Below are 15,610 nucleotides of genomic sequence, written 5' to 3' on the forward strand. Positions count from 1 at the left end.
CCTTGTATTATGAAGAAAACTAAAGGAGGGCAATGGGATAAGAACAGGACCATATCTTTTATTGATATAGTCCTCTCCAAGAGGATATTTGAGCAAGACCTCTATAAAGTAAGGCAGCGGTCATGAGAAGAGGTGAGAGAAAAGCATTGCTGGCAATGAGAATGGAAAAGTGCCAACAAAGGCCCAGGGGACTTCTAAGGTTCAGGATTCTGCACATTTTCTTCCTCCCATAATGAATAAATAGTCAACACAATTCTCAGAACACAGTTTTGTGCTTCCTGGTGGAAGGGCCTCCCCTTCCCTATATCAAACGTCAAATCCAACCTCACCCGCCTTCAGTGCTTCTCTGAAATTACCTCTTCACCCAGGAAACCTTAATTCATTCAGCAAAAATCCATCTTGAGCCCCTCTAATTATTTGTATAAGCTTTAAAATAAGATAGTGCTTGTTACTTTCTAAGGATGTGTGCGTGGGGCAGAGATTTTGGGTTTGCGATGGGGGGGATTACGAGGCTAAAAGTTGAGGCAAACACCTGCTACTAAACTCGGAGGCAGGTTCCGTGGATACCCGCCCTCGCGCGCCCACCCAGAGCTCTGGCCGCGGAGACTACATTTCCCAGAGTGCCCCGCGGGCCAGGGAGGCGCACGACGCGGTGTCTTCTGGGACCCGGATTGAGGTAAAATGGCGGGCTCGTGGTGCCGCTGACACAGGTAACTGCTGCCTTCTCCTCCTCTGGTCAGGGAGATTCTAGAAGTGGGGCAGGTCCACCTTTATGTGGAGGTGTTTATGTCTCCTCCCTGCCGTTCGCGGCAAGGTAAAGCCCCTGGTGTCCCCAGTCGCTGTCCGTACTGCGGGAGAGCTGGCGTACGGCCGTGCCCTTCCGGGGGCTGCCCTCCTGCCTGCGCGGTTCGCTCGGGGACTCCTCCAGCCCAACTCTTGACTCTGGCGCTGGCCGCTCGCCGCGAGGCTCCTGCTAGCCTGCTTCGGAAACCGCGGATCCTTCGAGGCTCTCCGAAGCTTCCGCTTTGGGGTTGACTTCTAGGCCACGGAATTCACTGTCGGAATCTCTCTCCCTGGAGCGAGCGACCTTTCGGCTGGGTGTGCTTGCCCCGGATTGAGGGGACCCAATGCCCCCCTAGGTATTGTGTTCCTTGGTTCGTGGTCAGAAGAGTGGTTATGTGTTCCACCCGGGCCACGTGTAAAGCGGCGGGACAGTGGGCAGGTAAATCGTTTGGCCTCTCGGAGCCTCGGTTCTCAGTGTATAAAACGGAGACGCCTACTTCACGGACTTGAGACAGAGCCAATGCTGTATAGGGAAACGGGTCGTCAGCTGTAAAAAGCACACTGTATGAACTCAGGGAAAGTAGTGCACATGTACTGACCGTGCAGGGAATCGCCCTGCATAATTTAGTCTAGCAGATAAGACTGTTGGGGCCTACGCCCCAATTCCATAATTTTTTAAGTTAATTTTTTTTAAAGATTTTATTTATTTATTCATGAGAGACAGAGAGAGAGAGGCAGGGACACAGGCAGAGGGAGAAGCAGGCTCCAGGCCGGGAGCCCGACGTGGGACTCGATTCCGGGTCTCCAGGGCCACGCCTTGGGCTGAAGGTGGTGTTAAACCGCTGAGCCACCCGGGCTGCCCCCCAATTCCATTTTATCACGATGGGGGAAGGGCTCGAATAGTCATCGAGGCCAATTAAAAACCATGGATGTAGCAATGATTTTAAGTGATTTACTGACAAAAGCCACGGAGGTTGGTCCCCATTTTACCGTGGAAGGAACAAAGGGTCATTCAGTTAACTTGCCCAAAGTTTCCCAGTTTATAAATGACTGACCCTAAAGTTCTTGGAAGCAAATAACTTATATTTTGTACTTGAGTTTCTTCACTAATGAAAATAAAGATACCTGTCATGATTAATAGAATAGAATGAAATGGTATGTGAGAAAGCACCTGGAAAGTTGAAAACCTTATACATGTATAAAAGAGTGAAACTTTACTTGGGACTCTAGAGTGTTTCTATGTGTTTCTCTAAATCAGTGTTTAATAGGCAAAGGATAGGCCTTGTTTAGTATTCAGTTAGAAACAATCCTACTTCAAGGGATGTAGTATGGTCTTGCGTATGGCACCTGAGAGGCTGTACACAAACACATTAGCATTGTGAAGGAGGATGCTTCTCTAGCATGTGAGAGGGACTGTTTCTAAGGAGAATTATACATTTGCTGAGTGCTCACTAAGTGGAAAGAACTACACTAGGTGCTGAGAAGTTTGCATTTAAGAAAAATAGTAATAGACCTAGTTCAGGGTTTAGGTTTTATATTTCAGTGATGTTCTTTGTCCTATATCACAAGGAAATGGAAAGGTGTTGAGTAGTTTTTCTCGTGAGTGTATAGTACTAGGTAGAGATTCCTATCTTGCTCTTGCAGTGTTCAATATATTGTATCACTTTCATTTATCATAGGTAGCACTAATTTTTCTTTATCTTTTATACAGGGATGAAAATAGTTATGCGTGGAAGCAGAATTTAAAATCTGTCTCTTCAAATCATCTTTCACACCACCCAATAGCATCTTGATTCACCATGGCATTGGCAGCAGTAAAATGGGCAATATCAAACAGAACTGTCTGGAAACATTTATTTCCAATTCAAAGTGAGATTTTCTTTTTTTAATGTTTAAATGTTTAAAAAGGGGTTTAAGAATTTTTAAATATTAACAGAAATCCACTTTCGCTGTAGAAAATTTAAAGAATTTAGTATTCGGCAAAACAAAAAAGTTTAGTTATTGTATATGCCTTTATTTATTTATTTTATTTATTTTTAAGATCTTATTTATTCATTCATGAGAGATACAGAGAGAGACAGAGACACAGGCAGGGCTGCCCTGTATATATGCTTTTAAGTAGCAGGAATGTGGGCAGCTCGGCTGGCTCAGAGGTTTAGCACCGCCTTCAGCCCAGGGCATGATCCTGGAGACCCGGGATCAAGTCCCACATCAGGCTCCCTGCATGGAGCCTGCTTCTCCCTCTGCCTGTGTCTCTGCCCCTCTCTCTGTGTCTCTCATGAATAAATAAATAAAAATCTTTTTAAAAAATAATAAATAAATAAATAAATAGCAGGAATGTTTGCAATAAGGAAAAGGGGAGAAAGTCTAAATGTCTATCAAAAGGGGGTGGACAAATTTCGGCACATCTTTATGAATATCATACAGCTGTTACCAACATGAAAAGATCTCTAACGAGAAAGAGTTAATATTTATTGTATTATCCCATTTGTGCATTTAAAAGATGATCTACCACATACATGTGTGCGTATATGTATAAATACAGAGTAAAAGGTGTGGACCGAAAAGATTATCTGTATAGAGCACTAGTGGGATTTAGCTGAGGGCAAGTGAGGGATTGAGAAAGAGGAATTTTCTCTGGTTTGAATCACTTAAATTTACTAAGTTTTCACATGCTATTTTTTTTTAGTTTTTAAAATTATCAAGTAAAGGCCAAATTTACAATTCCATCTTATAAAAATCATTGCTAATATTTTGGATTTCAGTAGGTATTTTCTATGTAGTTAGCCATATAAAAGTATATATGTTTATATTTAATATAAAATATATTTAATATATCACAATATGTAAAATATTTATGATTTATAGAGGCCCTTGACTGGCTCAGTTGGCAGAGCATGCAGCTCTCAGTATCGGGGTCATGAATTCAATCCTCCATTGAGCATGGCACCTACTTTTTAAAAAAATTTATAGTTTATGCAATATATAATTTGTACCTTTCTTTTTTTTTTAAAAAAGATTTTATTTTATTCATGAGAGACACAGAGAGAGACAGAGACATAGGCAGAGGGAGAAGCAGCCTCCATGTAGGGATCTCGACACGGGACTTGATCCTGGGACTCCAGGACCACACCCTGGGCCAAAGGCAGGCATCAAACAGCTGAGCCACCCAGGCGCCTTTCTTTTCTAAAGAAATGTACGTGGTCTAATATTTTCCTCAAAGCCTACTGACACATTTGATAGTCAAAACATTGACCTATATAAATAAATAAATTAGTAAAATCTTATTTCCCAACCTGTCTTGCTTTCGCTGTCCCTTCCACCCAGGCGCCTTTCTTTTCTAAAGAAATGTACATGGTCTAATATTTTCCTCAAAGCCTACTGACACATTTGATAGTCAAAACATTGACCTATATAAATAAATAAATTAGTAAAATCTTATTTCCCAACCTGTCTTGCTTTCGCTGTCCCTTCCTCTGTGAACTCCCTCCTTCCATTTCTGAAGCAGATATGGTTAGAGTATTAAAATAAGTTTACTTTTTCTTCTTTAGCTATGCTAGCCTACTTTTTTTTCATATCTCTGGCTGACCTTAATCTCCTCCTTAATGTTTCCTATTGCCATTTGTAATTGAATGTTTATTGAGTTAGGGGAAAAGAGTTAAAGACAAAGGTAAAAAGTATAATTAAAAGTATGATTAACCAAGTAAATGAAGGAGGAGATTGCTGAGAGACTTTGGGTATAAACTAAAATCAGGGGATGTCTGGGTAACTCAGTCAGTTAAACACCCAACTCTTGATTTCGGCTTAGGTCATGATCTCAGGGATGTGAGAGTGAGCCCTGCATTGGGCTCTGTGCTGAGTGTGGAGCCTAAAGATTCTCTCTCTCCTCCCCCTCCTTTCTGTCTCTCTCTCTCTCTCTCCCTCTTAAAAAAAAAAAAAAAAATCAATGAAAACAAAACAAAGCAATAGTCTGTTCTTGATTACTTAGGAGAGCATTTTTTGTTGAGAATTGGGAGAGAGACTTACGCTGCTTTTTCTCCTTTTTGCCCTGACTGGAACCCAGCCTCAAGGCTGATGGTAAATCATACCTAATCTGTTTTTCCCTAGTCCATGTCCTGAAATAGCTATTATCCCTCACAGAGATTAATCTGAACACTAGTTAATCTGCCCCTGGATAAGTGAAAATTATCTATGTATACTTTACCTACTAGATTATAAATTTGTAGTGTCTAATTTATTCTGGTTTCTTCAGTACCTCTCATACATGGTAGGTGATAAATAAATGTTTGTGAACTGACTTGAATGGATTGGGGTTGTCAAAATATCTAGTTAACTAAATTATTTTAGATTATGCCAGAAAATTTTTCCATTATTACTCAATCATCCTAATATTCAGTGACTGCCTAACTTCTTTCATCCTGAAGTCCCTTATTCTCCACAAGTTCTATCATTACTATTATTGAAGGGAAAATGTTATTATTGATATTTATATGAAAAGGAAGAACATTAAGATTAGAGCAAAAGCAAAACCATGATTAAGGGAGAAAGTTCAGTGAGCAAAAATAAAAAGGCCTCCTTTATGCCAAAAGGAACATTTATTTTTTTAAAGATTTTATTTATTTTTTTGAGAGAGAGAAAAAGCATGAGCATGAGCCAGAGAAGAGGGAAAAGGAGAAGCAGAAGCAGACTCTGTGCTTAGCAGGGAGCCTGATGTGGGACTCAATCCCAGGACCCTAGGATTATGACCTGAGCTGAAAGCAGATGCCGTTTGAGTCACCAGGTCCCCCAATTCTAATTATATTTAAAACCTCTGATATTTACCACATTTAGAGTTTTTCTTTTGATAAAATACCAGATGAATATTTCTAATTGTACTAATTGTGAGGAAGTTAGCATTTTAGAGGCAGTTCAGCCATCACTTTTTTATTAGTAGCCACCGTAGGAGACAGAGTAATGATCAAGATGTGGTTTCTGGCCTTAAAGAACTTAACATTTGTAGTTGAAACAGACATCCATGGAAATAAGAAATATCTGGATTATAACATAGAATGTAATGTATGTCATGAGAGTACAAACGGATGTCTGCGTAAATACAGGGTAGAAATTTAACAGTTTCTTGTTGAACTGAAATACTGTTCTCTTGAGTTTTCCTTTTTTTTTTTTTTTTTTAAGATTTTATTTATTTATTCATGAGAGACGTTGAGAGAGAGAGGGAGAGACACAGGCAAAGGGAGAAGCAGGCTCCATGCAGGGAGCCGGATGTGGGGCTCAATCCCTGGTCTCCAGGATCACGCCCTGGGCGGAAGGCGGCGCTAAACCACTGTACCACCTAGGCTGCCCGAATTTTCCTTCCTGCCTGTTTTAAAATCATTTAATTCTGTGTGTCCTGCCTGTTTCTTTAAGTGAATTGCATATCACCTAGCTGGTTTATATTCAGAGAATACAAACTTCTTTTAATATTAATTTGTACATACTTGGGCAGCCCAGGTGGCTCAGTGGTTTAGCGCCGCTTTTGGCCCAGGGCATGATCCTGGAGATCCAGGATCAAGTCCCGCGACGGGCTCCCTGCATGGAGCCTGCTTCTCCCTCTGCCTGTGTCTCTGTGTCTCTCATGAATGAATAAATAAATTCTTTAAAAAAAATATTAATTTGTACATACCTAAGAAGATCCCCAACAGGGTCAATAAAATAAAAGAATTGTAAATGGTTTTAACATTATCATTTGATTTGTCTTGTTGAATACTCCTCTGTATTAGCACAGATAATTGAAAATCAAATCTTTTGAGAGATGAAGTTAAATTTCTTTTTTTTTTTTTTAGATTTTATTTATTTATTCATAGAGACACATAGGGCGGAGGTGGGGGGAGAGAGAGAGAGGCAGAGGGAGAAGCAGGCTCCATGCAGCGAGCCCGATGTGGGACTCGATCCTGGGTCTCCAGGATCACACCCCAGGCTGCAGGCAGCACTAAACCGCTGCGCCACTGGGGCTGCCCTGAAGTTAAATTTCTAATTCTTTATATTATCTTACATCCACAGAATTTTGGGATTGACATATTGTTGAGCAATCTTTTATGATAAAAGTGAGTTTTGTTAAGGCATTTTTTATGTTTGGAGTAAGATTTTATGTTTAGACCTCTATATGCAGTCCTTGGGAAAAGGAGGAGTATACAAAGATGGAAAATATGTCTTATATTTTTGATACGTATAAATAACTGATGCAGGAAAAAAAAAAGACCACAAAGAAGGTAGTGATGTCAAATGAACCATCAGTTGGGGGATGTGTAGAATAGACCATTCTTTTCTCTCTGATGGGAATTGTGGGGCAGGGAGGGGGAAAAAGAATTTCATGGAAGAGTAGCATTTGACTTTGAAGGATGAGTGGTATTTGAACAAAGTGGGGATTGCATTCCTACTGAGGAGCAAGAGGCTCAGTTGAGAGAAGTTGATCCTTGGCTTTAGCCAGCCTGTTCAGTAGTTCTCCTTATCCATAGGGAATATATTCCAAGATATCCAGTGGATGCTGGATACTGTGGATAGTACTGAACCCTGTGTACACTGTGCTTTTTCCTATACGTGTATACCTGTGATAAACGTAACAGACACAGGAAGAGATTAACAACCATAATTAATAATAAAATAGGACAATTCTAATAATATACTATAATAAAAATTATGTAAATAAGCTCTTTCTCAAAATACCTTATTGTTCTATACTCACCCTTGTGATAATGTGAGATAAAATGTCTGTGTGATGAGATGAAGCAAGGTGAATAACATAAGCATTGTGATATAGCATTACTACTACTGACCTGACACTATGTCAGAAGGAGGATCATCTGCTTTTTGACGGTGGTTGGTTCCCCTTGGGTAACTAAAACTGCAGAAAACAAAAACACAGATGTGGGAGGACTACTCTTTTCAAAACCATTTTTAACTATACCGAGCTACATTTAAATTTTTTTCTTTATATTTAAAAGAACACTTTCTCTGAACGCAGGAGAAATTTAGACTTAAAGTAATTATGGCTCTTGAATTTGCAGGTATTCTAAAAAAGGAGAATATGGTTTGAAATGTGAGCATTTTGATTAAGAAGAGTTAAATTTGACAGTTTATTTTGTATTTCATCACTTAACACTTTCCCTTTGTGAACTGTGCACTTGGTCTCACAAAAATATTTATTTATTTTCACAAGTTTTTAGAATACCTAAATACTTCCCATATTTCTGTGGTCCTTAGCACTTGTAAGTCTCTGCAAGAAACAATATACTCATCCCTACCAACTCCTGCTTATTCCTCCATCCTTTAGATACCTTAGACATCATCTTTACTGGAAAGGCTTTCTTAAACCTGTACAGTCCTATTTTGTAACCTGTCTATGTGCCCTTTCCCAATGCTTACCCATCCTAACAGGGCTTGTCATTTATATTGGAATTATTTATTTCTCATAAGACTTGTACCCTTTTTGAGAGCAAGGACTAGATCTTATTGAATTCCTGATCTCTAGCCCTGTTTCATAGTAGACACAATAAATAATGGTTGAATGAATGAAACTAGCTTTACATTTATGTGAGAATGTATGTTCAAATTAACTAAATCCATTTTATTGCTTGGGGTTTTTGCAGATGGAGCTTTATATTGTTTTTGTCATAAATCTACGTATTCTCCTCTACCAGATGACTATAATTGGTATGTATTTAAATTCAATTGAAAAAAATAGCAGTCTGTTAGTTGTATCTGAAATTATTTAATTTTATTTCTTGTTTTGGTATTTTCTGCTTTCTTTTCTGATTATTCTTTCCTTAATTTTGTATTTAAAAATTATTTCAGTGGCTTTATTTACACAGTATCTGGGCTCACAAATGTTTTAAAAATCATTATCATTGTTTTTCAGTGAATCCTTAATTTGTTGTAAGACAGACTTGCTGTTAGAAATGCTATCTTTTATCCCAAAGCATTCTTTAGCTTTTTGGAAAAGTTAATTAGTTTTTATAGTTTTTTCCTCTTGGGGTTCATATCTATTAGCTTAAGCAGTTATTTATCTTATCTTTTGTTTGACATTGAATAATCCTAAATTACAAATAATTAATTCAGTTGCAATTTATTTGGTACTTATTAAATTCCAGTCCCTATGCTAAGAATAAGAACTAGGAATAACATATGAATGAGATGCCTTTCTTCTTTGTAGTAGAGTCTGATGTACAGAAACTGAAACATATTTTCTTAAACTACATTGTTTTTATTCCAAATATTAGTAAAAATGTATTTTCTTGCCTTGACACTAGTTTTAATGTGAATTTTAAATGTATATTTAGTAAGAACTAAGATGATGGTGAAATTAAACTAGGTAATAGTAACACTTTCTGAACCTGAAAAAATTGAGTCTTACAAGTGTCTTGTATTGTGTAAAACTCCATTCTTCATAAAAAAAAATACCTGATAGGTCAAAGGTTCAATATAGCCATGTTATGCTATTTGATCTTAAAATCATGGTGAAACAACCTAATACCTTATCCCATGTTAATTAAAATGTACTATTAGTGTTTAAGCTGATCTGGTTCAAATCTAGTTGGTATTGAAATCTTAGAAACTTAAATTTACAGACATCTAGAGAACCTGTAAGGTTAATGAAAGCCGTAAGTTGTGTTCCTTAGAATGTGTATGTATTTAAGTATAATAGTAGTTGCAGAGTCTTTGAAAAATAGTCATGGTTAGTTGATACCTGAATAAGATCCAGCCAGAGTATTCCTGGAAAAAATATTTAAAGAAGTATGGCCCAAAATGTGTTTTTCTGAGGGATATTAATGGAGGGAAGAGATAGTATTCAATAATTCCCAAATTTTGACTGCAGAACTCTTTTAGTGGGAGGCTTCTTACTGCTGTACTGTTCTGCCAAAGACATTTGGAGAAAGCATTTGATCTAGAAAAAGTTCTCAGCTGTAGTCTTTATGATTGGAAATTCAGGTGATCCTTTGCCTGGAAGATTATGTACCTTGCCGATCTTTAATTTTAATAATTCAACAAATTAATATAGTTCTTACAGCTTTTTGAAAGTAGTTTTTTTTTAAAAAATATTTTATTTATTAGAAAGAGCAGGGGTAGGGGGGACAGGGGGAGAAGGAGAAGGAGATTCCTGCTGAGCAGGGAGCCTGACTCTGGGCTCCATGCCAGGACCCCGAGATCATGACCTGAGGTGAAGGCAGACCCTTAACTGACTGGGCCACCGAGGCACCCCTAAGGTAGTTTCTAGATAAGGAAAAAAAGTTCTAATAATAGTGATGAGTAAAAATGAAGATCCCTTCCAAAGATTTGGAAGTAGAGTCTATAAGTCTAAAAACAAATAGATAAAATAGTGAGTTATGCATCCGTGGTCTGTTGTGGTAGTTAAGCTGATACACTTTGTGAGATGGTCTGCGTTGTCTCCGATGATATGGGTACCAGGTTTGCCAATCCAGTGCTATACCATCTCTTCTCCAGGGATTTATGATTAATTAATTTTGTTTCTAAGAAACTCATTCTGCCTTGAATACAGTATAACTCTGTTTCTAAAACATTCTTTTTTAGCAAAGTAGAGCTTGCTTTGACATCTGACGGCAGGACGATAGTATGCTACCACCCTTCTGTGGACATTCCATATGAGCATACAAAAGTATGTATGAGAAAAATTTCTTGTAATTTATAATTTGCTGTTAGAAATATTCACATTTCTTTCAGTATCCAAAGAGAGTAGAATTGTTTGGTTTCCTTTTTTTGGTTTCAATTTTTTGTTTTGTTTTGTTTTGATTTTACTATTTCCATTTTCTCATTTCTTTTTCATCTTCTTTCTTTAAATTTAAAGGTTTTTTTTTTTTTGTTTTTTTTTTTAAGGTTTTATTTATTTGACAGAACACAGGCAGGGGGAGCAACAGGCAGAACAGGCTTCCCCCCTGTTCTTCAATTACATTAGGTAACTCCTACTTCAGGGCCTTTTGTAGTTCCTCCTGCTTTTGCCTGGAATGCTTTTCCCTCGGAGACCTCATAATTTATTTATTCCCTTTCTTTATTTGTTAACTAGTGAATGACTCCTGCATTTAAAGTAGTACCCCTGCCCCTAGACTCCTTCCTGTTGTCTTTGCTGAATAGCTTGTCTCATTTCTGGCACAATAGACATTTTCTTGTTTTCCTGTCTATCTCCCACCACTAAAATGTAAGCTCCATGAGGACAGGGCTCTGTGTTTTGTTCTCTGCTACAACCTTAGCATCTGGAGTAACACTTTTACTTGTTAAGTGTACAGTAAATATTTGTTGATTAAATGAATAAATTTGTTCCTACCTCTTTATACTTATGGCTTTTCTGTTTTAGCACTAAGAGATATTCACAAGGGGAAGCATGGAATTTTTTTTGTTTCTCAAGTAGTAAATTGTAGATTGGGCTGCACAATAACATTCTTGAAAACGTGTTACTCTTAGAAGTTAGAATACAGTATGTTCTTTATGAATCTAGATTTATAAATCTCATGCAAGTACTACATGATAGTAAATAAAAACTTTCCAACATGACTTGAGTTGTAGTCTTGATTTTTTTCTTTTCTGAAAGAGGTATCTACGGCTGCTACAAGTCCAGTGGGCCCTTTGATTCTGTAGGCCTTGGAAAGCATACTACATACAGAGATCCTGCAAATATAGAAATACCTACTGAGACTGGCTTTAAGAAAGTTAGGATGATTTGCATCTTTGATTTTCTGGTAATTTGAATCTAAAACATACAGTTTTCCACAGATCCAGGTAAAAAGATCCTTCTTCTTTTGCCAAGTATATATTTTATGAAGAGTACAAATATTCTATAAGTGTTTTTCTAGAATTTAGGATTTCTAGTTTAGGAAAATAAACATATTATGCTAGGGGAAAAATAATGACTTGGAAAGATTAAAATGTAAGGACTAGACAGTTCTTTTTAGTGGCTGATTTAGTGGGAAATTTCAAAAGTAAAATTTTGAAAATTCTTAAGAGAAGCAAGGGAAATTCAGAATGACAATCTGAATGTTTTTTAAACATGACAGTTTTATTTTAGTTTTTCCTTTTTACTGAAATAGTCATGTATCCTTTCTTTGAAGTTTGATCAAGGAGATCAAAAACTACCTAAAAATCAATTCTGAGTCAGCCAGAGGCTCTTGGTTTAGACTTTGACGAATCCATTAATTCTGATGTCTTTTATCTATGTGCCAAGAAAAGAAGTATTTTTAATCCATACAAAGCAGAGAGAATTTGTGATATATTAGAATTGAGCCTGCTTGGGAATAGGGAGAGAGACAATGGAACATTTATGAATGCTTGAAAACAACTTTTGATAATACTATAAACATTTGATCTTTAGCAACAAGTATAGTGACCTAAAAGAGAGAAAACTATTAGAGGCTCTAATCCTGTGTTTGCTAGACCTCTGAGGGTCTGATAGTAACTTTCAAAGACACTAATTTTCTACTTTACATACAAGTGATGATCTTTTAAAATTAAATGTCTAAGGAGAACTTTTTCTTTAAATTTATATCACTTTTCTCCTATTTGAGGCTGCAAAGAAATCTTAGTAGCTACCTACCATTATTGAACTCTTAAGAGTGCGAGGGACAGCTAACCATACCATATATTATTATTTCATTTAATCTTCACCAAGCCCTTTTGGGTAGGTATTGTGCCTCTGACTTTACAGAAAGGGAAATTAAGAGCTTAAATAACTTGTCCAAGGTCACAGAACTAGTACATGACAGAATTAGAGACCAAAGCTCCAGTTCTTAACCTCTTTGTTGGGCAGCCCCTGTGGCGCAGCAGTTTGGCGCCGCCTGCAGCCCAGGGTGTGATCCTGGAGACTAGGGATTGAGTCCCACATCAGGCTCCCTGCACGGAGCCTGCTTCTCCCTCTGCCTGTTTCTCTGCCTCTCTCTCTCTCTCTGAATGAATAAATAAATAAATCTTTTAAAAAAAAAAAAAAAACCTCTTTGTTATACTGCCTCCTCATTTACCTCCCACACTAAGTATTTCGATTTACCTTGCATTGTTACTTGTAAGTCTGTCTTTGAAGGTCTTTCATAATCTGGTTTCTCAAGATCCATTTTTAGAGTTTATCTCTTTATTGTGTGTTCTTTCCTACTTTCCTTTCTCATAATATTTGTTATCCCTTGTAGAATGCATTCTGCACTCAGTGACAAGGCTCTGACTGGGCTCTTTTTCTACCTATCACTAATACCTTTGTTACTTTGCAGTTCTGTAGTACTAAGCCAGTTGTGGCACCTTCATGCACTTGTATATTGCTTCTTAAAGAAATTTTATTTTTTCATGTACATATGCCAAACAAATATAAGTATATCCTCTAATATTTAATAAAATGAGAGTATGTAGTAGTTGTCATTAATAGTGTATGAATGTAAAGACATTTATGTTTGAATTGTTTTCTTTCTGATTATAAATTCAGATTTTCATTGTAATATAATACACATATACGGTATTTGTAAAGCAGGACAATGTTACCACCTTATGTTACATATATTCTCATTTAATAATTAAAATATACAGGACACTTGACTTTCTAAGACAGTGATTAATCTTAAAAGCTTTAATGAGCTAATTACTGATGGGAACATGTTATATTATTCAGATGTGTTGGGGAGGAGATGAGATTTTTAGTAGTTGATCTCTTTAGGTGAAAAAGTACTCAAGGGGTTCCCTGGGTGGCGCAGCAGTTTGGCGCCTGCCTTTGGCCCAGGGCGCGATCCTGGAGACCTGGGATCAAGTCCCACGTCGGGCTCCCCGTGCATGGGGCCTGCTTCTCCCTCTGCCTATGTCTCTGCCTCTCTCTCTCTCTCTCTCTCTCTGTGTGACTATCATAAATAAATAAAAATTAAAAAAAAAAAAAAGGAAAAAGTACTCAAGTTTTTAGAAAGCATGATTTGGTGACATTTCATTCACCTAAAATGAAAACATTGAAATTTTTTAGAAAAGTTTCCTTTGGATATAAGAATTACCAATTTTATTTTATCTTACTTTAATGATAAGCAAAGTTAGAGAACTATAAACTTAAAAAAAAATTTTTAAAGATTTTATTTATTTGAGAGAGAGCACGAGTGGGGGGGAAGGGCAGAGGGAGAAGCAGACTCCCCACTGAGCAGAAAGCCCAATGTGGAGCTCTATCCTAGGACCCCGGGATCATTACCTGAGCCCAAGGCAGATGCTTAACTGACTCAGCCATCCAGGTACCCTGAGACTGAAACTTGTAAGTTAAAAAATAATGGGTACAGTTTATAGTTTTGGGAAATAGAAATTATTAACATAATAAGTACTTTATTATTGGGGGAAATAACATTAAATAAGAACTTTATTGTTGGAAAAGAGACTGAAAACTTAATATGAGAGGGAAAGTACTTAGGATTCTTTTTTTTTATTTAGAGGAGGGAGAGTGAGAGGTTGGGGGAAAGAATCTTAAGCAGGCTCCATGCCCAGCGTGGAGCCTGATGCGAGGCTTGATCTTACAATCCTGAGATCATGACCTGAGCCAAGATCAAGAGTTGGATGTTTAACTAGCTGAGCCACCCAGGTACCCGTGTTTCTGATTCTTTAATGAATAATGCAACAGTAAAATTCTGTTCTGAAAACTTACCCATCCTAAGGTACTATAATGAATTCTGGAGTGTGGTAATTGTTGTATTGTAAACTCAATCAAATGCTGGCTAACATTCCTACATTTTGATGCTGTTCATTACTGATGATTTTGTAGCCTATCCCTCGGCCAGATCCTGTGTATAATAATGAAGAAACACACGACCAAGTGCTGAAAACCAGACTAGAAGAAAAAAATGAACACTTTGAGCAAGGACTCATGATAGAACAACTTAGCAAAATGTTCTTTACTACTAAGCACCGTTGGTATCCTCGTGGACAGTAAGTTCTATTTTCTTTGACTCCCACTTGACAACTAAAAGAACATGTAACTTTTCCTCAATGGAGGTTATATTCTGCATGGGGAAGTTAACACCCAATATGATCACCTACTAAATTGTATTTTTTTTTCTAAATTGTATTTTTAAGTGTACAAATAGTGTAGCCAAAATGAAATAGTACTTTGTTTTTCTTTTATTTTAGTGGGGAAATTTAACCAAAGCTTTCAGGGAATTTTACAAGAATTCTTGAAAATTTTTCTATTCTGTGATATAGTCATTTAGTGTATTGTTTTTATTCATCCTCCTGCCAAATACTGATCTTGTTCTTAGCCCATTTATCCAGTTATTTAACAGATTTCAGGTTATTGTTATAAAAAATGGGGTACAGCAAATGTGCAGTGTATATTGTTCTCAGCTTTTTTAGAAACTAGTTGCCTGTGTTAGTACTCATATTTTATTACATGAAGACTTACCTCTTATCTGACTCTGGCTTTAATTATTTTTCTTCTTTTAATTCTTCTTTCTTTTATATCTATCTTATTCCCTACCAGAAATGAAAGATGACTATTTTTAATCGTTTATGTTTGAGCAGACTTTGTTCTTACTCAGTCAACCAGTAACTAAGCTCTTGGCTGTCACATTTCATGGCAGGACATGCTTATGGAATTAATGACTATACATTCATCCACCTGCTCTACTAAGTGTTGGGAGATAGAAAGTACAGTCCTTGTTTATAAGTTGTTTATAGTCAAGGAGAGAAGATAATACAGTAAATAAACAAAATCAAGTGACTGAGCCTTGAGAATGGTTAGGAGTTAGCCATGGGGAAAACAGAAAAGGCTCCACAGGTAGAGAGAACAGGTTATCAGAGTATGCTGGGGAAATTGCAAGTAGGTCAGCTGGGATGGGACCCAGAATATGAG

At 37.3% G+C, this 15,610-nt stretch overlaps 1 protein-coding gene across 5 annotated transcripts in view; it reads left to right on the plus strand.

The window, feature by feature from the left end:
- Positions 1–637: 637 nt before the first annotated feature.
- Positions 638–15,610, plus strand: part of MRPL42 (mitochondrial ribosomal protein L42) — a 78,778-nt gene continuing 63,805 nt past the window's right edge. For all 5 annotated transcript variants that reach the window (XM_072724574.1, XM_072724575.1, XM_072724573.1 and 2 more), the window contains exons 1-5: positions 638–710; positions 2,495–2,652; positions 8,406–8,469; positions 10,345–10,429; positions 14,525–14,688. In XM_072724574.1, coding sequence (XP_072580675.1) covers positions 2,583–2,652; positions 8,406–8,469; positions 10,345–10,429; positions 14,525–14,688 — 383 coding nt within the window. In that variant the 5' untranslated portion in view covers positions 638–710; positions 2,495–2,582. The remainder of the gene's footprint in view (positions 711–2,494; positions 2,653–8,405; positions 8,470–10,344; positions 10,430–14,524; positions 14,689–15,610) is intronic.

The sequence above is a fragment of the Vulpes vulpes genome, chromosome 10, assembly GCF_048418805.1.
Source record: "Vulpes vulpes isolate BD-2025 chromosome 10, VulVul3, whole genome shotgun sequence".
Classification (NCBI taxonomy): Eukaryota; Metazoa; Chordata; class Mammalia; order Carnivora; family Canidae; genus Vulpes; species Vulpes vulpes.